Source organism: Phyllopteryx taeniolatus, chromosome 16 (assembly GCF_024500385.1).
Source record: "Phyllopteryx taeniolatus isolate TA_2022b chromosome 16, UOR_Ptae_1.2, whole genome shotgun sequence".
NCBI classification, from domain to species: domain Eukaryota; kingdom Metazoa; phylum Chordata; class Actinopteri; order Syngnathiformes; family Syngnathidae; genus Phyllopteryx; species Phyllopteryx taeniolatus.
The window spans coordinates 958,638-981,830 of NC_084517.1; the positions used below are offsets into that span (position 1 = coordinate 958,638).

At 40.8% G+C, this 23,193-nt stretch overlaps 3 protein-coding genes and 1 long non-coding RNA gene across 8 annotated transcripts in view; 1 reads left to right on the forward strand and 3 right to left on the reverse strand.

The window, feature by feature from the left end:
• The window catches only part of hoxb3a (homeobox B3a), a 94,755-nt gene that overhangs the window by 67,837 nt on the left and 3,725 nt on the right, over positions 1 to 23,193 (reverse strand). The window contains exon 1 of one of the 4 annotated variants that reach the window (XM_061748411.1): positions 4,708 to 4,938. The exons of 1 other annotated variant lie outside the window; for it this stretch is intronic. The gene's annotated coding sequence lies outside the window, so the exon portion shown is untranslated. Of the gene's footprint in view, positions 1 to 2,566; positions 2,718 to 3,237; positions 3,365 to 4,707; positions 4,939 to 23,193 lie in introns of those variants that run through there. 2 more of the 4 variants (XM_061748414.1, XM_061748412.1) reach the window with 2 other exon arrangements.
• On the forward strand, positions 5,077 to 22,067 carry LOC133465522 (uncharacterized). Of its 2 annotated transcripts, none has more exons than XR_009784648.1 (2): positions 5,077 to 5,266; positions 21,082 to 22,067. It is a non-coding gene; the product is annotated as an uncharacterized LOC133465522 (long non-coding RNA). The 2 variants fall into 2 exon arrangements; XR_009784647.1 differs by lacking the exon at positions 5,077 to 5,266 and adding an exon at positions 17,308 to 18,910.
• LOC133465519 (homeobox protein Hox-B5a-like) lies at positions 5,757 to 11,079 on the reverse strand. Its single transcript, XM_061748421.1, has 2 exons — positions 10,110 to 11,079; positions 5,757 to 8,136 (listed from the first exon to the last, which is right to left on the reverse strand). The coding sequence occupies exons 1-2, from the start codon at positions 10,735 to 10,737 to the stop codon at positions 7,889 to 7,891; spliced, it is 876 nt and encodes a 291-aa protein (XP_061604405.1). The 5' UTR covers positions 10,738 to 11,079; the 3' UTR covers positions 5,757 to 7,888.
• On the reverse strand, positions 13,271 to 16,411 carry LOC133465520 (homeobox protein Hox-B6a-like). The gene is made up of 2 exons (XM_061748422.1): positions 15,811 to 16,411; positions 13,271 to 14,401 (listed from the first exon to the last, which is right to left on the reverse strand). The coding sequence occupies exons 1-2, from the start codon at positions 16,346 to 16,348 to the stop codon at positions 14,127 to 14,129; spliced, it is 813 nt and encodes a 270-aa protein (XP_061604406.1). The 5' UTR covers positions 16,349 to 16,411; the 3' UTR covers positions 13,271 to 14,126.

The following is a 23,193-nucleotide window of genomic DNA, read 5'->3' on the forward strand; positions in this document are numbered from 1 at the left end:
TAGTTGGCAGATGCATGAAATTACTAGAGCTGTCAATTGACGTTTGAATTGGGTGAAGAGATCCCATCGTGCCGTCCACATAAAATATATGCTATATGAATACCTCTCTGAGTACTATAGTAGTGGTATGAGTAATGCAGGGTTCCAAACCACAAATATAGACTGTATACAGTGGACCCCTGCATATTCGCAGTTTGCCACCAGCATTTTTATTCTTTTTTTCCCCTATATTTGGGCAATACCAAAAATGCTTATCGGCGATATATCCCCGCTTATTCAAAAATTCTTTGGGTTATTTTTATTTTTTTCTTCAATGCAATTATAATGGGGGTCAATTATTTGCAGATTTTTGATATTTCCAGTCAGGCCACGTCCCTATCCCCGTGGATTGGAGTCCACTTTACTACTACTAGCAGTACTACTACTACTACTAATACCACTACTATTAATAATAATAATAATAATACTTGATTTTATCTACAAGAAAATATATGCATGTGTCAGCCTAGCTTTACACAGTGCAGATGTTAACAGGTGTCACCAAAATTTACAACTCCTGCATACCCTCACACCAAACCACCTCCATGTCACCCTGTAGCCTCTCGATCTCTACATTTAACCCCTCAATTTTACCTCTCTTGCTTTCCATCCACCCCCACATTCACTCAGTCTGGACATTGTATAGCAGTAGCATATATGCTTTTGTAACTGGAAAAGGAAGGTCATGTATTCACCTCTCCTTTGGCTCCTGTCATCATTTCTCTTATCTGTGCCTCCTCCATACCTCTCTGCTTCCCTCCCATTTTTTGTGCTTGGCACACAGCAGTTGGGTGGAGAAGTGTGTGCGGAGAGGACAGAAGAGGCGAGGGCGGAACCAACGCACGAGGGTAAACTTTTGACCCTTCAACTCCTTGAACCTTCTGCTGCGGGCTATAGTTGAAGAAGGCGAGGCCCCAAGCAGGCGCTTCTGATAATAAGGTTGAGTACTATATGGTTCTTTCCTCGGGCAGGAAGGAAGGCTGGGGGAATAAATGGCTTGCGGCATTACAAAGTTTTATATTGGAGACGATCACCAGATTCAGTCGATTTAACCGAGAGTCAGTCTGTATTATAACAGTTACTTGCAACCCAGCACTTCACACTTCAAGACATAATTACATAACTCTTACGACATGCAGTCTGACGTGTGTGGACGTTAGCGGTAAAGGTTATCTGTAGTAACAGGTTTACGGACATGCTCATCCTGTCCTCCCCATCCCAAGCGGTCTGTGGCGGCGGCGGGGGAAAGCTGCATTCTCTGGGTATTCCTCAGCACACAGTGAAGCAAGAGACAACCAATTTACAGAATCAAAATCCCACCAAATACCTTGTATGCATAAATGATTGGTTGGATTAGGGTATAAAGTGGATGGCATCACAAGTATTTGTAACAACCCCATATGAGACCCAGAATATGACAGTTTTATATTCTTACTCCAGACTGATCATCTGTATTTCCGTATTCACACTTTGTGACATTTTTGTTTAACAGTAGGGTTCTATCCCGTTTTTGAGGGTGCTTAAGCACCCCTTTATTTACTTGGTTGAAGGGTAATATTTCAACAACAAAAATACAGCACCCCTTCGCTTCAAAAACGGTTTGTTGCACCCAAATCCTCCGACCTCTCAGCAGCCCTAAAACTCTGATCCTAGTATCGCCTTTGGTGGTGTGCCATGAGGTTTTTCTAACGTAAAAATGCTGGTTGGGAAACACTTGCAAAGAGAATGTTCTCTATTGAACATAGCACCAGAAATGGCCATGCATACGTATTGCCACCATCAACAATCACTACCCATTTACGATTTCTGTGTTCAATGTGTGCCCTCCTTTGTTTTACAAATCTGTGTGATATGTATGTATTTGTCCAACTGGTCTGGGACGTAATTTGTTTGTCTGCAGTAAACTTCCTTTCCCTGTGACCTGGAAATTAGAAACACTGAGGCACAAACAAAAGCAGAGAGTTGTTAGGGTATTTTCTTTTCACCGTGTAAGTGACATAAACAAACACACATGGGAGGAGGTTAATGGCCCTTTCCTCCCACGTCTGCGCATGAGCAGTGCAGGCTGCAGCCTGTCTGGTGACCTCGCAGTGACTCCTGTTCGTACATTATTCATGAGCCGTCATTCGTAGGCAGAAGAAAAGGAAAGCAATCCTAGGATACTGGAGTGGAATATTTTAAAGCAAGTTGTGTGATTGTGTTGGATGTTGGGTAAAGTTCACTCCGCAAGGGATGAATGTGTGTCTCTAACAAATAGACTTTTTTTTTTTTTTTTTTTTTTTTTTACTATGGATGTCCAGCAAATAACATAAAGATGCATGAACCATCAAATAATGGTCAAAGAAAAAAAAACGGCTGCAACCTGATCAACATTCCCAGGTCATTTGCCTGTATCCGTACACATGTCTCTCAAATACAACAATACACTCCTTGATCACTCCTCCACAAAAGCTTCTGGAGTGTCCAGACAAATACACACCTCTGCAATACAAAGAACAAAAGGGGCCAAGTCATATTTGTTACTCACCCCACTTTTCATCACCTGTGAAGCCCAGGGTTAGTGCCTTGTGGTGTGTGGACAGGCTCAAAGGAGCAAGTCAGCCTATGCACATAATACACATAATAGTGGAAAAGCAGTTCTGCAGGGTGGAGCTGCCTGTGTACATACCACGGAAACAAATTGCACACACACACAAACACAAGAGCATATACAAGAGCTGCTCCAACGCCTTCTCGTGACATGGCTCGCCTCATTTAAAAAATAACCTATTGTGTGTGTCTGTGTGTGTGTGTGTGTGTGTGTGTGTGTGTGTGCGTGTGTGTGTGTGTGGTGTGTGTTTGTAATTTGTTTCCATGTATGTTCCATGGGGAACGGGGGATGCCTGTTATGGGGGGTTCCTGTATCATCATTGAAAAGAGGAAGTTGGAAAAAAAAAGGAAAAGGGGTGTTTTTGCCTTCCTGTTTACTGAAGCAAAAAATTTCCTGGCAGACCCAACCTACAATTCCCGACACAACCATTGCCCTCTTTTGTATTTTCTGTTCTGTCCATTTACTGAATTGGGGAACTCATACAGTACTAAACAATGGACTCTAACGTAAGACTAGAAAAAAAAATACAAATTCGTGATATCAAATAAACCCGACCACAAACAAAACTTTTCCACAAGCTGATGTGAGAATGTCAAAGTTTAGCATACCTGTCAGGCTGGTGGAAAACTGTATTTAAAATCCACAAGCTGAAAGAACATAGCAAAAAGGCAATATAAGCATGAGGACACCTCTAATTTCTTGTTGACTGAAGACACTAGATGGACGTAAGCAATCCTAGTTAGCACTGGCTGACTTTATTGCTTCACTTCCACTCCTTTCATCTTTCGTCTGAACTGGAATGTGATACGTAAACGGAGTTGGTTTGATATGTTGGGGATTTTTTAATTCCAATGGAAATCAATAGGAAGAAGTAATGATAATTATTATAAAATAACGATTATGTTGCTGCGCGTCCAATTGCTATTGCGCAGAGAAAATGAGAGCAGTCACAATGCCACCTAAGGATGAATAATTGACATGCTGAGACTTACCGACAGTGCCACGTGACCGGTCGCTAGAAATGTCTCCCAGACTCACACGTCGGTTGAAACACTGATTTACAGAGACTGCAAGATAATGTAATTTTATCTTTTTACACCAAATAATTACTGAATTATTATCCACCAATATTAACTTAAAATACATTTTCAAACGACATTCTTCGTTGACAATTATTTCAACTGCAAAATGTTCTGTTTTGACATTTCACGTCCTTTTTTTGTCTTTAATAAATTTAATATTTGCCCAAATTATTGACATTTAGTTCCTCCGTGATTCTAAAAAAAACCTTGGCATTTTTGTAGTTTAGTATCATTTATTATGATATCCTCGAAGTGTATGGTTTAAATTTTCAGCATTAGTGTAAATTTTATGCGCACGTGTGGACACTTAAAATGACCAACCAAAACAACAGCTTTGAATGTAATAAGAATTGTACGTCATTTAAAACGCAATTATCTACTTATATCACTGAAAAAAGTACTTAACTTTCAGTTGCACATGATTAAAATGTGGTAAACTGACGCAAGTAGCCCCTCTATTCCTATAATCAAATAATATGTTAGTTTAACACATTCTAAACATGTGCAACAGATGTACATGATCGAATTAAATACATTCAAAGGTCATTTTCAGTGTATATCTTAATAATGTTAATGAATGTGTATTACCTAATGATCTGCAAGGCACCGCGGTATAGGATTATGAAACAAATGTTAACGTTACATGTACTGTACATTCAACTTGAAAGTGCAGGCTATACTGCTCTATAGGAATGCCGTGTGTTAAACATTTTTGCTCAACTTTAGTCTATCTGCCAGTTCATACAGACACAAATATACACTGTATGATCCTTCTGTTTTAAATGTTTACTCTGTTGGTCCCAGTGAGAATTAATCATCATGTGCACTTACACTCGTACTTTTTGGACACATACAAAGGATGCACGCACAAATTCGCGCGTGCACATCACGTACTACATAGTCTTAACAACGGATTGATCTGATACACAGTGGCATTGAAATCAAACCCAGCTCTCTTTGCTTTTTCCAAAGGATCAACGTATGAACAGTACTTACGTTGTGCCCTCTTTCCGGCCGTGCTCCTGCATATTTTTCCCAGCATCCACAGCGACCGTGGCCAAACCACCGAGTCTGTGCGCGCACCCGAGCGCGAGAAGTGGCCATCCTGCGTGGCCTGTGCTCGCTCTCCGCTTTCCCTCCCAATGCTGCTCTGATTCTACTTTACTGACCCCTTTTAGGATCCCCGAGAAGCAGTTAAACCGTCACTTGTTTTCTAGAATGTGAAATATATTGTACAATGTCAACTCCCCGAAACCATAAAACTAGCTTTATGGACCCCACGTGACCCGAGGACAGCCAGTGAGCGGTATCAGTCTGAGGCCGTGCAGGCCTGAACTTTACGATGCAACTTGAAGATAAAAAGCACTCATCTGTTTGACATGTAAATGTCAAAGCTGCGTTCGTTTTTATGGTGCGACCTAAAGCAGAGCATGGAAATATCTCAATTCACGAGCGCATAGAACGGAGGCAGGGAATGTCGGTTGTGTACGGATGAATCTCGGAGAAAAAAAACAGGAAACAAAAGCAGACAGGATATACTGTAATACATCACTTGGTGAGTTTGAAGGTTTTGGTTTTTTTTTACCGCCGAAATAGCAGCTAAGGTGAATTTACTAGCGTTGTCTGCAGCACGTAGTTATTTTGTCAGATCTGATGAGGAGTTACGAAATTTGTCACTGCTCTGTGTATGTTTGGAACGCCGTGTTTGATGATGGGTGAGCTTTGGGTTGTGAAACTGCTGAAGAAAGAGGTGCAGTTTCTGTGTCAAAAGTAGGGCATTAAAACAGTTAACATTTTGAAAGAAAAACAAACTAACAATTTCAAAAAATATATTTCGGGTGTAACGTCCTCTGCTATTTGATAAACTATGCGTTCCATGACATCAGCTGAGGGTTATTTGTAGAAGGAGAGTGTGATCGTGCAGTTCAGAATAGGCCAGACCAAAGCAGTAATGCAAAACAAAAGTTACAACTAGCTTAGTTGTTTTTTGTGTGCGTTTTTTTTTTTATTATTTATTTTTATTTTTTTGCAAAACAGGCAAAGGCATGATGCTCCAAAGCATAGGTGTCAAACTCAAGGCCCGGGGGCCAGATACGGCCCGCCACATCATTTTATGTGGCCCGGGAAAGCAAATCATGCTCGTCAACTTCTGTGATTTTTGCTAAAATCTGTACCCAAATTCCAAATTGTCATAATAATAAACAATAATGTTGAGATATTGCATTTTTCTGTTACCAAAACCTTCTTCTACAGTAACTTAAACAATACTTGAACAAACTATTATCCTTGTCTTCTGATTTCAAAACTAGTTATCCCTCAATTTGTTGTGTAATGGTGATAATATTATTTGGTGATTAAACCTTTCACTGTTCTAACGGTCCTCTGAGGGAAACCATAACTACAGTGCGGACAGAGACAAAAATGAGTTTGACACCCCTGCTCCAAAGGATATTTTACACAATCCTCAACTTTGATGATGCCATGTTGGGGCACGTTTGGTGTGCAAGTTCTTATTTATCAATATTTTGTTCTATTGGGTTACAACAGGGATTCTCAAAGTGTGGTACGAGTACCACTGGTGGTAGGTGGCCTCCCATTGGTGGTATGCTAAATAATCCCGTCCCAAGTTCACTCAAAAAAATTACTTTATATTTTGGTTGCTCATGATTAAAATGGGGTAAACTGGCATCTTTTTCACTCTTTTCAGAGAAAGTAATCAAATAATACTGATTTGTTTAACACATTTTAATCATGTGCAACCGATATACATGTTCAAAATAAGTAAATTCAGAGGACATTTTTCAGTGTACAGTTCAGTTGTATTCAAACATTCACATTTCATCTTTAGGTACTGTTTGTTTTTAAACATTTATTGAGGTACAATGATTATTTAACCTTAATGTGCAATATTTTAATTGGGTAATTACTCAAGTAGCAGGTTTTTATTTTTATTTTACGATATAGAAGCACAGCACTAATGTTCAAACTGCACAGTATTACAGTTGTGTATCATATTAAATATACTTTTTAGAAATAACTTGTTTGATGAACACTTAGGCCCACTACCCTTCTGTATTTTAATGATGGGCATTATGGCAGTACATGGAGATAAAAAAAAACAAATTAGGTGGTAATCGGTGTAAAAAGTTTGAGGACCATCAGGTTAGAAGACCCACACTCACGTTAACAGTGGTCCTACCTGCATTTTAGAACAATCCAATGCGATCCAATACAATTGCTGTATCAAATATTCTGCCTTTAATAAGATAATGCCCAATTTTGATTGATAATGTAAGAAAGGTATACATTTTGCCTTTTTTTATTCATACTGAGAGTGACGTATTTTGAGTTTTACAGTTCTACACTATACTCCAAACTACAGCACAATATTTTTGTCGGACAGCATGTATATTTTTCACACAGAAAATACTAAAAATAATTATTTAGCAGGTGCTAATGATACAGCAGCCATACATTCAAAATGTACTTTACTGAAACATATAGGTCCCATAATTACAGTAATAATGACAATTATAAATGCTTTGATTTGAATTGCTACAGGACAAAATTACATGAATAGTTGAAAGTTAAAAAAAAAAAAAAGGTGACGTATACACACGCTTACAGTAACAAAAACTCCAGAGCAGATTTTAATGGCATATAACTATGGTGTTATTTAGACACGGTTTGGCTGTAGTCCCAAATAACTTACAATAAAGACGTTCAAATTCGCACTAGACATTAACAATTTATAGCAAGCAACAGCTATACAAGATTTATGATGTATAGGATGTAAGATATTTTTTTTCTTTTTGTGTTCTACCATGAAGACAGATGTTTTTCAAAGCGACAACACAAGAACGCACTACCAAGTACCACATTAATAGCTTAACGTTTATCTAAAACACAGTAGTCCACCATGCCGAAGAAATGAAAGTGCTGTGTTGAAATATAGTACTGGGTTACAAATTATGTGTTGTATATTTGCATACTGAATACAGTATGTCTTGGAGTCTGGTGTGGAGTCCCTATAGTCTCTTTGCTCCTTTTCCTCTATTGGTAGCTTTTATTGTTGAGGTTTTTGTCTTCAGTTTCTCCCATTTTTAAGCATGTATTAAAAAAAATATTCCATTAAAATAATGGTGTTTAAAACTATTATTAATAATAATGCTAATTCCTAGGGTTGGAAGGCTGGACCAGCAGAGCCAAGGGTCATGCTTTTCAGTTTGTTGTCCTTCTTCCACTTCATCCTTCGGTTTTGGAACCAGATCTTAATTTGGCGCTCGGTGAGGCAAAGCGTATGTGCGATCTCAATACGCCGCCGCCGCGTGAGATAGCGGTTGAAGTGAAACTCCTTCTCCAGCTCGAGTGTCTGGTAGCGGGTATATGCCGTCCGTGCACGTTTCCCATCGGGGCCCGTCATATCTGAGGGTTAGGAGCGGACAAACGGAGGTCGTTAGCAGTAGCAACACGTTACGCGTGTTAAAGGAAATATATAAATACGAAACACAATAATTTACTTTTAAACTGTATATAACAGTGATTCTCAAATTGTAGTGTAGGAGTAGTGGTACGCGGGCTCCCAGTAGTGGTAGGTGAAAGAATCACTGAATGAAAGATTCAAACGGTGCATAATTTTACACTGGTTTAAAGTTGTTTTTTTTTAAATCCATTCTAGCACTTTGTTAAGTACAGTTCATTTGTATTAAACGCTTAACTTGGATACATTTGCATTTAATCTTTTACAACTGTTTGTTTTCCTACATTAATTGAGAGTTTTTCTTTATACAGTTCATTTATCACGGGGGTTAGTTTCCGGACCACTCCCGCAATAGGTGAAATCCATGAAATCGTGACCAAATTTTTTTTACTATACATATTTAAAAGATGTATGAACTTCCACAGACTCTTATTAATCTTCCCCGCACTCCTATTAACCTCTACCATACTCTTATAAAACATACAGTAATGCACAGCAGTACAATACATGATGTACATTTTATTTCTTGTAATATGTGCTTCAATGAATTTTTCTTTAGTTTTTTTTATAGTTTCAATGTTTTAGTCTTGGAAGCGTTTATTTTACAAAAACATTACATACAGCATACACTCAAAATCCAGTGACATTGGCAAATTATGCACAATGTGAATAAAAAAGTCTGCAATGCACTGAATCAGTAATAGGTGAACCGTGACATAGTGAGGGAACACTGTAAATTCAAACTGATCCCTTATTTAAATAGTTTTATTTTCCTTTATTTAAGAACCGTATTAATGTTCAGACTGAACTGTGAATAATGTTGCACTGGAATAGAACCGTATTAACGTTTTCGGAATAAAACCTCTTAGTCGTTTTTGACTCACTTTTGGGCCTACTATACAACTGTATTTTAATGTTGATCATGATGGTGCCATTTGGAGAGCCGATAATTTTTTGAGATGGTACTTGATGTAAAACGCTTGAGAACCACTAGTATATGTAGGCTCATCCACGCACATATCAGTATGCATTCTCCCAAAAGGGTTTGGAAACATCTTTCAAACAGCACCCCTTTCCAAATTGTATTGAATTCTCCCAAGACTAAAGGCCTCGCCTTTATGTCATTCTACTTCACCGTCACACAATGGAGGGGGGTTATTGCCCCATCTTCTGCCTCACGTCCCTAATTAAGTGCCCCACGTAATAAAGCTTTCATTTTCAAAGCAACAACCTCAAAAGTCATGCTGCATGGCCTCAATCTTTTTTGTCCTCCTTTCCCACCCGGGTGCGTCTTGTCTGCACTTCTCCCGTAGGTTTTACTGCCCGGCTTGTCGCTACCTTGGCAGATTTATGACACTTTTGTCGTTTTGTAGAACTTTCTAAACTAGAAAGACGGGGGCAACGATTCACATCGCTGGCTTCTAAATACAATGAATAAATGACAAAAGCACAAAACGAACGTTTCGTGATTAATAAAATGCATGGCTTGTTGACTTACTATATCAACAAATAAGAATAAAAACGAACCCCATTCGAAGAAGAAACAATTAAGGCGCCACCTGTATGTTACAAACGCCACAGTTGATTTTTTTTTCAAAGCCATGAAAATCTAAAAATCGAAACAAGATTAGAATCAAGAATCAGGTTTTCCTTGAATAAAAGCAGCAACAAGTCTGCTGAATATTTGTACTGTTCAGTAGGCTATCCACTGAACAAAAGTACACTTGATTTAAATGGTAAACTGATGTGATTTCCCCTTCTTTTCCTCGAGCATAATCAAATAATATGTTAGGTTAATACATTTTAAGCACGTGCAAGCGATGTATATGTTCAATTTAGTCCTCTCTTTTTCAGTGTAGTTTGCGCGCTCAATGCGTGTTTGCCACGGTTTCTGCTGGAAAAATAGACTATCTTGTACCATGGCTGATGTGCAGCTTTCTCATCCATGGAAATATCTGGGGCGACTCGCTGCCCGTCGTGCCTCCCGGGTTTGAGCTGGCCGCCTGTCCGCACTCGTGTTTCTGTGCAGGCTGTGTTATGCCATCGCCGCTATCCCGCGTGTTGTGTTGCATCTCATCCGCTTCTGGTGACTTTTCGTTCAGCTCCGCAAATCTCTGTGTAGCTCCCCCGCCGGACGTGGTCGAGGGCAGGTTAAGGATGCTAAGAAGACCGCTTCCTGGTTGCTCCGAGCGGGGAGACGAGCTCCGACTACTCTGCTTACTGTCTCTGACGGAGGCGATGGAACCGCTGGACGATTGCCTGAAACTCCTCTCACTGTCCACGGGGCTAAAGTTCCGACAGTCTCCCCCGAAGTGTCCTTCTGTGTTTGAGGCACTGGTGTTCACCCCTCCCCGGCTTGTGACCGACAGGTCCATACCGTTGCAGCCATAGCCGTAAGAGCCAGTCGCATGGTGCATGGTGGCCGTGGAAAAATCCCTGTACGCCCCGCCGTTCAATGCACCGCTGCCGGGTGCATAATTTAGCAGTTGATAGTCGGGGGCATTTGGGTAGCGCCCTGAGAACGAGTTTACAAAGTAAGAGCTCATTTAGGTGATTTGGGGGTCTTAATTTGTGGGATTCCTCGTGGTCCTTATAGCGCGGGTACTTTCATCGATTTATGATGTACAGTATTAGTGAATTATGGCGATGCACTGTACTTGGTTTTTAGCTCTGTATGCGCCGTCCAAATATGGGGGTGGGGTGGTGAGTGCGTGTTTGAGAGAGTGGGTTGGGTAGGGTGCAGAGAGCAGTCACGTGGTTTTGTTGACCCCTTGTAAATTCTAGCCGATGACTGTGGATAGGTAATTCATGTTCTGTGGTTTGTAATGATAAAGGCGTGGGCGGGGGCAAGCGCTCCCTCCTTCTCTGTCACTCTCACGCTTCTGCTGCTGCTGAGCTCCGAGTGCCACCTACTGCTCTTAGAATTTATTGCAGCGATTAAAATGAAAGGGAAAGGATCTTCTGCTAACTGATCTTTCGGCGTGAATTTGTGATAGAATTAAGGGTAAAATAAGTTTAAAAATGCCTCCTTGTCTTGAATGCCAACGAGTAAGGAAAATGTTATTGTTGTATATTTGTTACTGTTTTAATTTGATTTTGTATAGTTGTGACTCACTACTGCATGGAGTCTGTTTAGTCAGGTATTCAGTCCGTCTTTCTTTATTTGTTTTTTTTTGTCTGCTGCCGCAACGGAGGGAAACATGTTTAACCTGATCTGTGAACATGTGTTGATTTATGATTAATTGATTTCCAAGGTGTGATGCAGTTCAATCCCAGAGCCTTCAAGTCTCTGGAGCTGTATCCTAATTAAACCGCAATCTGCACTCTGATATTAATGTGTGTCATCTTCTCAAACGCGAGGGCATATGAAGATTTTCAGAACATTTGACGTCTACTAACACAAATACTGAAAGTTAGAATGGAAATCCTAAAGGTGTATACGGAAAACAAATTCCATGCCAGAAATTTCATACGCACAAAACTGGTTGAGGTCATTGAAGTTTATGTATCGCAAGGCGAAGGCCAAGCTTCCCTGAATGAAATCGAGAATACCACATCACATGGAATACCTTTCTGAGAAAGAATTATTTGCCCAAGTTTGGACAGCCCAGACTGAACCAAGCAAAAGAAAAGTATAATCCATATACTGTAATATGAATTAAAATATGAACAGAAATATCCTGTACAAAGTCCTTATGGTGGGTTGTTGTGTGTTGGGAGTTCAATTCCCAAAACCGGTGCCGCCTAACTCATGTTACCAGGGGGAGATTTTGATTTTTGTGAACTGTGCACATTCGTGCTCTTAATCTTCTAACCTTGATCTAAGATATATGCACTGATGTTGACGTAATATTTTTTTACTAGATCCACAGGCCTACACATTTTACCATTAAAAAAAAAAAAAAAAAAAAACTCAGTGCATGAATTGAGTCGTATTTCTTGCTTGCAAATTGTTTTTGCCCACAGTAGCCTAATGTCGGTCTGATTCATACTTCAGACGTTTTGTTCCCTTGACAAATTTTACATTTTTAACTGGCATGTAGAATATCCTTCAAGTGAACAAGACTATACATCATTCTCGATGGGTCGAGACATTAAATGAGCTGCATGTCCAAAGCAGACCACTAATTGGACGCGCGCTCTTTAAGGGAACAAATTTACTTTCGCATACCGCTGATACTTATGACAGTGGAGTGGACTGCACGTAACTTGCGTTTCATTTTCATCTCGTTATGGCGATGATGACATGTAACTATGAAACTAAAACTAAAACAAACCAAAAAAAAAACAAACAAAAAAAAAGGAAGAAAAATGCGCCAAGCACTAATTAAACTCGAGCGTCCTCTCCTGCGGGATGGAACGTATGCCGGTCACGCAGGGGACAAGTATGGTTCAAAGGGTCAGAAGGACACTGTCCACTTTGTCTGGGTGAAGTGTGTGTTTATGGGTGACGTGTCTGCCTGGTCGGCTCGAGGCCAGGTCAACTTTCGCCCCATCGGACAGCTCATCAATTAGATCAGACCACCACTACATATATATTTCAGGTGTATATTTGTGATTATTATCCACTCATTCATTTTCCGTACCGCTTATCCTCACGCGGGTCGCGGGCGTGCTGGAGCCTATCCCAGCTATCTTCGGGCGAGAGGCGGGGTACACCCTGAACAGGACGCCAGCCAAGCGCAGGGCACATAAAAACAAACAACCATTCACACTCACATTCATACCTACGGGCAATTTAGAGTCTTCAATCAACCTACCACGCATGTTTTTGGGATGTGGGAGAAAACTGGACTACCCGGAGAAAACCCATGCAGGCGCGGGGAGAACATGCAAACTCCACACAGGCGAGACCGGATTTGAACTCCGGTCCTCAGAACTGTGAGGCAGATGTCCTAACCAGTCGGTCACCATGCTGCCTGATTATGATTATGATTATGATTATGATTATGATTATGATTATGATTATGATTATGATTATGATTATGATTATTATTATTATTATTATTATTAATGCTCGACAAAAGCAACTTCTTTGCACACTTGAATTTAAGTTCCATTACACTTTATTGGACATATAGGTAGTATTGGTAAGTACTTGACAAACACGGACATGATAACCAAACAGTGTAAAAAAACATAAATTAAACAACTTCTAAATGTACACATTCCTATATATTTTAGGTAGTTTCAGGAATAACTACAATTTGTTATTCCCCGATACCGCCACCTCTGCTTGAAAAAAGTAAAACCATGAAGTGTTAGTATAAAATGATGCTTATATGCTCATTATGTATAGGAATTCTGAAGCTGCTTGTTTTATATATATAGTACATCTTAAATGTGAGTGCCACATAACACCGATAAGATTTGGTGTCTCTTCACTTTATCTTGTGTATCGGTCTGAGTAAAAGTTTACCACACGTCTATGTAAATAATGGGTATAAATAATCACAGTAAAATGATGAAAATTCAAGTGCCTAGCAGAGAGAGAGGACGATAAAAAGGGATAACTCATAACATTTTGTTGGAATGCAACATGAAATGTGTTGTTAAACAGCACATTTGCGCCTAAACGTCTTACTTATTTACGAATTGGTTTTAAACCATCAAAACGCACAATGCAAAACGCCCATAGACATCCTCTGTACCATCTCAGGCGTCGTCCCTTTTCTCCTTTCAGACCACACAGATACAAATGACGTGCATTAAGGGACTTGAACAACATGATGAGGGAGTTGGGGTTCGTATGACTCTTCTTTGCTTCTTCTCGTGTAAAACAATACTATGCAATTAAACGCAGGTCACTTTCCATGAGTTTTAAGTTCAGACCAAGGGCGTTGGAGGAATGAATGAGCTTTAAGAAAGGGGATGACAATGGATTCGTCTTCATGTCTTCTTCCCCTTTTATGAGTCTATTTTGTTCTTCATACGCTTATTCCGTCCGTTTTTCCTCTTCTTCGACCCCGTTCGCTGTGGATGAAGAAGAGGATGAAGACGAGTTCATCAGCTTGTTTTCCTTTTTCCACTTCATCCTCCGGTTCTGGAACCAGATTTTAATCTGGCGCTCAGTGAGGCAAAGCGCGTGCGCGATCTCGATCCGCCTCCTGCGCGTGAGATAGCGGTTGAAGTGGAACTCCTTCTCCAGTTCGAGTGTCTGGTAGCGGGTGTAAGTCTGCCGCCCACGTCTGCCGGGACTCCCGAACCCCCCTGAGAGAGAAGAAGGGTTGAAGAAAGGGTTAGGACGTTGACGAGAGTGAATCCATTCAATACATGATGAGCTCTCTTTAAATTTGTCGGGCTGGGATCCATGTGAGGTTGTCAGAAATATTTTATACTGATCTGAAACAATTTATTATGATCTCAGGTTATAACTTATTGTCAACTATGTTGACTGAAAAAAAAAAACAGTTCTTTGATTTTATTTTATTTGAACATGTACATCGGTTGCATGTTATTAAAAAGTTTGAAAATAACAAATATTATTGTACTATTTTCGAGGAGAAGAGTGGGAAATTACGTCAGTTTACCATATTTTAATCATGTGAAACATGATCAAATTAAACCCTTTTTTCATACGCGCAGGCCAAAATAACCAGTGGCCTCAGTCGCATTTAGACAACAGGGAAGGCATGGTGAACAATAAAATATACACTATCTAATCAGTCTAGCAGTTTTATTTTATGTGCTAATGGGAGTTGAGGTGTGGAATAAGATTGTTCTTAATACTTTATAATTAACTTGTTAGTATGTGTTCTCTGTTACTTGAATTTTCATTTGTTTGTCAAACACATTGGCTTTCACTCCTTGTATTGGATCGGTGGTACACACACAAAAAAAATATTTTAAATTTACCTAATTCAAACATGCATGTTGCACAAAATGTGGTCAACTAACGTAAATTATTCGCTAATTTTCGAGGAGAAGTGGGGAAGATTACATCAGTTTATCATATTCTAATCATGTGCAACCAATGTGATGATACGATTAAGTACATTTATTTTTTTTTTTTTAGATTTTCCCATATCTCGTACTTACTCTAACTGGATAAATTCTATTGCGTGTGCTTTGGACAACATCTGAAGCTCAGCATCTCCTGATATCCCTCAATACTTTTTCAACACCGTGTTTGTCCACTTTATATCAGAACGTTATATTTTTAGGGAGAAGCAGTTGTAGCTTTCAGTTGTGACATTTATATGAAATTGATTTCAGATTATGATGATGGTGATTATTATTATTATTGCGCCTGAGGGGAAAAAAGAGACAGATATTATGCCTGATTGAAGACGTATAAAACATGCCCATTTTCATCCTCAGATTTCTTTCTTCTCGTCTTCTCGGTATAGCAGCAGCTTTGGTCTCCACTTTCACTTCCAACCCAAACATACCCGTTTTACGATGGACAGTAAAAATAGTGAGCAGTGACTGACGGGCTAACAAACGGAGATCATAAAACAACTCGTGGGATAGGAAAAGGAGGAGGAGGAGGAGGAAGGGGAGGAGGAGGAGGAGGAAAAGGAAAGGGAGAAACTGAAAGAGGAAACAAACGTCAGTTTTATGACCTGGATCATAAAATGTGCAAGGGAGATTCTTTGGAGTAAGAAAAGGAAGCTCACCATTGCACGCGTTCATTCGCTGCATCCACGGGTAAATGTGGGCTGATCCCGTCTGCTTGTCATCCACGGTGTCACCGAAGACCCCCTTGCCACTCAAACTCGCGCAGTCCGTTTTGCCGTCTTGGCTCAGCGCGATTGGATGCTCCTCCAGGCTGCAAGCGTAGTCCTTGTCCCGGTAGAAGCTCGCCGCCGCCGCCGCCGCCGCCGCTGCAGCTTTAGCATAGTCACACGCGCTTGCGGCACCTACACCGACCCCTGCCGCCGTCCGATGCCCCCCATACACTCCGTTGGTTGCCTGTTGGTAATAGGCAGCAGCCGGGTAGGGCTTCTCCTGCACGCCACCTCCGCTCGCGCTGTACGCCGCCGCCGCTGCAGCGGTGACGGCCGCAGCGCCCGGGTACTGTCTGATCGGGTGATCTGTGGCGTATCCAGAGGAATAGAGAGGGATTTGACCCAAGAAGGTCTCAGCCGCCTGCCCGCCTCCGCCCATTCCCGATAGCGCAACGGGGAAAGTGGAGTTGACAAAATAGGAACTCATGAGGTCTGTAGGCTAAGAAAGTGGATAATAACGGAGGAAAGGAGCAGAGGGCAGGACAGGGGGGCGAGAAACAACAACAATGTGCACGCGGTAAAAAAAAAAAAAAAAAAAAAGAGGAGGAGGAGGAGGAGAAAGGGGCTATCGGCTAACAGCTAACGCTTATCCCTCCAGTCCTCCTTCATCTGCTCCCCCAGCCTGCACTTTATGATTTGTTGTGTTTTATAGCCGACAGTTCGACGGGCTGCTGCTATCACTTAGTTGATCGCAGATTGGGAGGAGGGGTGAGCTTGATGAGGGTTAGAGGGGACACGGGGAGTCTGGGCGCTGTGGAGTATGCAGAAAGACAGCGTGTGTGTGTGTGTGCGTGTGTGTGTGTGTGCGCGCGCGCGTGTGCATAAAGCGGTATTGGCTGAGGAGAGGCATATGTACTGAAAAGAAGTCATATTCCATTCAAACATGCACATCGGTTCCACATGATTATATGTGAGAAAGTAATATTATTTGATATTTTTTCGAGGAAACGAGGGGAATAGTAAGTCCATTTACCACATTTAAATCACGTGCCACTGAATATTAAGTACCTTTTTTGGTGTGGGAGTTGGAGGCAAGCAGGCAACACCTGACCACACCCTGACCAATGGGAAGGTTCCCGTGCTGTATTCGTTCACTCGTTTTCATTATACTCAAAGACGGAGGAGAGGATGTCTGTGTGTGTGTGCGCGCGCTTGCGTGCGTGCGTGCGTGCGTGTGTGTGCGCGCGCCCCAAAAAGTCCTTTTGAATGTACTTAATTCGAACATGTCGGTTGCACATGATTACAACGTGTTAAACTAACAAATTATTTGATTATTTTCGAGGAAAAGAGGGGGAAATTACGTAGGTATACCACATTTTAATTATGTGCAACTGAAAATAAAGTACTTTGTGTGTGTGTGTGTGTGTGTGCGTGTGTGTGTGTGTGCAAGTGGTACTATTGCCTCTTTTCTATTTGCACTTTGCAATTTCCCTTCCTCTCTTGCTAATTCTCTTCCAATCTACTTTTACAATCGTCATCTGGTTCCCGGTGACATTGCGCAATCAGACTCGGCGTCTTTGGGGCGTTAAATTGATTCTCTTTGTCCCTGTGTCTCCCCGTCTGTTGGGCCCCATAACAACCGGCGGCTGACAAACGCACTTATGCGCAGCGCAAGCGAACTGCAGCCCCGAGGTGTGTGTGTGATGAGGGGGGGATTTCTTAATGGGAATAATAAAACATATTCCTTGCACTTTGCAAATAATACATAGCACATTAAAAGGATTTCAGCGAAACTATATCACACAGGCGCTCGCGTGTGACCCGATGTGCGCATGTCGGTGATGGTATATAAAAGTGGACTTTATCTCTGGTCGGTTTGCATCGACATGAAAGTGTATGGAGGCCTTAGACTTTCCATTATAGTAAACAAGGAAATAATAGAAGTGTATGAATCAGGTGAGGCGCTTCTTTTGTTTTTTAATGTCACGAAGAGAAACATTGTTGCGTTTGGATCTCCTTTGACACGTATACCACAGATGTGGTGCTATACTTACAGAAGCACGCCCGGTTTGATTTATGTCCATAGTGAATTATTGTGGTGATATGTGACACCGATCGAATGCTAAAAAGACTGAAGACAACCGTGTAAAAGAACAAAACAGTCAGAATTCTGTTGTGAGCATCAAGTCAAAAAATACACATGCAGAATTTTCAGAAATAGATTAAAATGCCATAACCATTACGGCTCTATGGCATGGCTTATATCTTAATTCCATTGTTCATAAGAAAGCCAAAAGAGTCAGTGTGCATTTTCTTGCCATTTACAAAGTGAATGAATATGTGCACTGCGTGTTCTGAAATAAATACAGCCAGTCTCATTCTGCGTCTCGTTCTCTTTGTTCCGCCACAGGCCCCGATTTGTCTGAATGGCTGTACTGCAGACAGTACGACTGACAAATAGAGACAAAGACTCTATTTTTACATGTACTTGACTGTGCGCTACCCCCACCATTCCTGCGTATCTTCATGCTTTCTCGCAGCTCTGCGAAGTAACACGGGTCAGAGCCGAGTGTCAGATAATAAGTTTAAACCTTGCTTTCTGTGCAAGATCACATGTAGACAGATGGAGGGACTCTCTTTAACTTTCATTTCCACCCTCGCCCCCACCCCTTTCTCGCTCCTCTGGCGATCTTTCCCTCTCCTTTCTCCCTGCAACGGCAGGACGCTCCGTTTCCTCTCTGGTTTGTGGGAACGGGAAGCAGCAGTATTGTGTTGGCGCTGACTGCGGTTTAATCATTGATGACTACCAACGCTGCACGCAGAGGACCGCACAGGCTAGGCCTTTTATATGCGCATTCTGCTATTACATACAGTACTGTACAGCCATTAAAGTCGTTCTGGCTTTGACGGTGGAGTGTTAAAGATAACTTCTCAGTAGCACGCAGTCGCATTGCTGATAGACATTTGCAGGCACATGTGCAACAGTATATTATTTTTGAAAAAGTATTCAAAATATATGCTGCTGTGGACCGGTGTTTTTTGAAGTAAGGTGAGTTTGGGAAATTAATTTAGGATAAAGAAAGGTCGAGTTCCATTACCATTCCATTATGACAAAAGAAAATACTATTAGTAATGAGTATGACATTAATGGTAAAATATCACCCACATTTAAAAAAAAACAAAAACAGTAAAAAGCGGGGTAGTGTCCGTTGGGCGGGGGACACGTCAAAGTAAGGAGCGCAATTAAAAATAAGACGTGGCTAATAACCAATACATTTGTGTGGGTGAAACGTGGTTCTAACAAAGTTCCAGAGCTAGAATGTCGATTGTCTACACGTAAACATTTTGACATAATAATAATACAACCGTCTTGAAAAGACAAAATGTTGTTTTATTTTACTCGTAATATTAAGTAACATGCCTGTGGTAATCAATTGGAGTGAAAACTTACACCATATACTGTGTATTACGTGACAGACCTGAAAAAGGACAATAGTCATGCATTTGGCCTGTTCTATACAGCTAACGTAAACATACACATTTATTTATTAGGACCTATTATAGCTACTACTATTATTAGTTATTAGTGTTCGTTTTTATTTAATTTTGTTTGTTTGTAGAATAAAGTACACCATCTCAAAGAAAATATATTTGGGAATTACAGCAATTACACAAAACATCATCTAACAAATCAACTAATTTAAATCTAAACCAATTACGAAAATAAAGTTGGATTTTGTCAGGATGATCCACTTTTGAAACAGATGCGTTGAACGTCGATTGAGAGAAACTTCAAAGCATCGGAAGATACACTAAGAATTTTAATGACCACTGAATTCCAGCGGAGTCAAACTTTTGGGTCTTCTTTACGGCTTTATTGCTCTTTTCACCACGTCGCTAGGTGTGTGTGTGTGTGTGCGCGCGCGCGCGTGTCTGTGAGTGTGAGTGCGCGCGCGCGCGTGTTGTTCTTTGTGCTGCACAACGCATTTGTTCATCTGCTGTTTGCTACAGGCCTGTTTTTTAACTTGTCCCCATTCCTTGGATTTTACAAGGAGTCAATAACAGTCATAAAGCAGTAAAAATAGTGGAACACACACGCGCACGCGCGCGCGCGCAGACACACACACACACACACACACTCTCTTTTCGTTGCGCAGTGGCCCTGAGCAGTTTTCACGACGCCTTTTCGACAGGCTATTTACTAACAATTATTGTCAAATGATTCACTGTACATTGCAAGCGAAAAAGGATTCACATGCCCAAACAGCCGACGGAGAAAACGGTGTATATTTAATATTTTGTACTTGTTCCATTTTGGTTAATCCAACACAATAAATTTCAATCCCACTTTTCTATGTTGATTTGCCAACCATGTGTGTGGGAAAGTTAAATTGAGCTAAACTCTGTTAATATGCCAGGAATCATTTACAGGCTATTGTGATCAATTTATATTTTTTGGAACTTTTTATTTTTGATATTCACCAACATAGCATAACGGTCCTGAGAAGAAAACCTGTGTGTTCGTGCTCGAGTGTTTGTGCGTGCCATGAACGCCCCCTGTAGCAGCAGTTAATAGCAAACCGAAAAAAACTTACTGACTTGAATTTTTGCTCTGTAATATACTCATCGTTTCCAGGTCCTTCACGGTACCATGAGCATGTATTTGTGTCAGCTCACCAAACCGACCCCAGGGCACGTTAACGATTAAAGGGACGTTCAATGCACCACAAAGGTGCCTGGTGGCGTTTTTTTCTGTTTCTCTTACCGCAAGAGGACATGGAATGGATGTGTGTCAATACATAAAATATTTCATGATAACATAAGTATACGACACGTTTTAGTCCTAGTTGGTCAACCAGTCAATTGCTGTTTATTATTATTAGTAGTAGTAGTAGTCGTAGTAGTAGTAGTAGTATTAGTAGTAGTAGTACTCTAGTCATAATAATGTAACCTTCGGAGTTACATTATATTCCTTCGTCTCTGAAGACTGACTTGGTCGTGGGCTTCATTTGTTTAAACAGTGTATCTTGATGTATTGCACACTTGTAATCTAATTACAAAGCAAATCCACTGGCAGCGTTGGCTGCTGACCTAAGCATAAATAAAGGAAAGCGAGGAATTATATTCATTTGTCTTCAATGCTGATGTTAAAAAAAATCCGATTTTTAATCCCCTCAGTCATAAATTATGCACACGTGCACTTGGATGCATATATTGCAGGATCTGAAGTGGGAGATCAACATCAACTCCATCCTCAAAAAGGCCCAACAGAGGATACAATTCCTGCAGCTTCTGAGGAAGCACGGCCTGCCACAGAAGCTGTTGAGGCAGTTCTACACAGCAGTCATCGAATCAGTCCTGTGTTCTTCCATCACAATCTGGTTTGTTGCTACTACAAAAAAGGACAAACTCTGACTGCAACGGACAATCGAAACTGGTGAAAAGATTGTCAGTACCCCCCTACCCACCCTTGAGGACTTGCACTGTGCCAGAACTAAGACAAGAGCATGCAAAATCCTCTTGGAGCCTCCACATCCTGGTCACCAGCTCTTCCAGCTCATTCCCTCAGGTAGGCGCTACCGAACAATGCAAACTAAAACAAGCAGACATTCCAACAGCTTCTTCCCTCTTTTCATTAACTTCTTAAACAGTTAACTTAAAATTCCATTGCAACATGTGGCCAATTTTCTTGAGGGGAGAATGTTGTCGCATCTATGTCAGGCCAATTATACACTACTCATGCTTTCACTGTAGTAGTCTCGCCACGCCGCACTAGTTGCAATATCTGTTGTTGACCAATACGGGCCACTCATGTACCTGAGTAGCATCTGCAACATTTGCACAAGCGACATTGTCCCAGATTATCACACTACTTGTCACTTTAAACTGCATCAATTTCTTGAAGTCTCTGCGCCCTTTGCACAATGGCCATTGCACTGGACTATTGTTCTATTAGTCATTTCAAACTGCTCTAATTGCTGGAGGACTCTGCATCTTTTTGAACAATTGTCGAAAAAAAAAAAAAAAAAATCCCGGCATTACCACATTACTGTTAACCTTTTACTGCTCAGTGACTGTGTCTTAATGTCGCAAAAGTATTCTATGTCAATTGACTGTCTGCTGTCGTACTAGAGCGGCTCCAGCTACCGTAGACAAATTCCTTGTGTATTTTTGACATACTTGGCAAATAAAGATGATTCTGCTGATTCTGATTCTGATTCTGATATTATGAGGGCCCCACCCCATGCTGCCCTTCACACAAACGCGTAAGCGTGCGCAAAGATTCACGCACGCATGCAGGAGCTTTGGTTGGGTCTGTTTATCAAAACAGCGACCCTGACCAACAAGCAGAAACATTTCCACCCTAAACCTGTATTTCAGGGCCCGCAATCCCACAGTCCACGAGAGCACTCTATGTATGCATGCTTCACGCCCCATTCAACATAATGTAACAGCGGCCAAACCTAACCTTGGCGAGGCACCAATCTGTCTTTAGCTGCGTCTACTTCAAACAAATACTGAAAGAGGCCTGTAACAGCAAGACAAAAGGTTAGCGGGTACACATCACCGCCATGATCCTTGTGCATGCGCATAAAAAGGGTCATTTTTATAGAATTTAATCAATAACAATAAAGACAACTTTTTTTTTATGCCACCTTGGATTTCTATGGATAAATGTCTACTATGCTAAAGCAGCCACAGTTAAAATCCAATTTTCCAAAAGTCAGTGATGATTTAAAATTTTAGGTATTCATAGTATAGGCAATCCCCATTGACAGACCAAATGGTGGTGGCTCACTGAAATACACTTCTTTCATAACAGTAAAGACAAAAGTACATCACGGTAAAGAGCTAATCAGCTAAATAAAGATCGTGTGAATTGTACATATGTCATGTAAATTTCAAATTACATGTGTTGCCCTTCAAACTCAGCAGATACAAGTGCATAAATGACTCTAACTATTTATTACACCCATTACACTCTTGTCTTCATATAATCATAATAACGGTAAAGACATGCAATAGTTCCGACACGTTCACAAATGTATATATATTCATTCATATCTCAGAAATAATATTTTATTATTTTTTGTGTGGATGCAAAAGAGTTGCCTCATCCTGGCACTTCAGCTCACAGATCCCGCTGTGTATTGCAACAACATAATGAGGCTCTCTCTAGTGGCATTTACACTAAAGACAGCTTGAGTGACAAAGAAAGACCATTTGTAAAAGTACCAAATAAGAAACTCTGAAGACACTAATGTCCATTTGTGTTAGTTTTCTTGGAAAAGGTATATTAAGCAATGTGAAAAAAAAAATCCTCTATATCCA

Coding starts and splice junctions, on each gene's coding strand:
- LOC133465519 (XM_061748421.1), bottom strand. CDS start 10,737: ATGAGCTCTTACTTTGTAAACTCGTTCTCAGGGCGCTACCCAAATGCC. Junction 8,137..10,109: donor AAAGCTGCACATCAGCCATG/GTACAAGATAGT, acceptor CCTAACCCTCAG/ATATGACGGGCCCCGATGGG.
- LOC133465520 (XM_061748422.1), bottom strand. CDS start 16,348: ATGAGTTCCTATTTTGTCAACTCCACTTTCCCCGTTGCGCTATCGGGA. Junction 14,402..15,810: donor GCGAATGAACGCGTGCAATG/GTGAGCTTCCTT, acceptor CTTCTCTCTCAG/GGGGGTTCGGGAGTCCCGGC.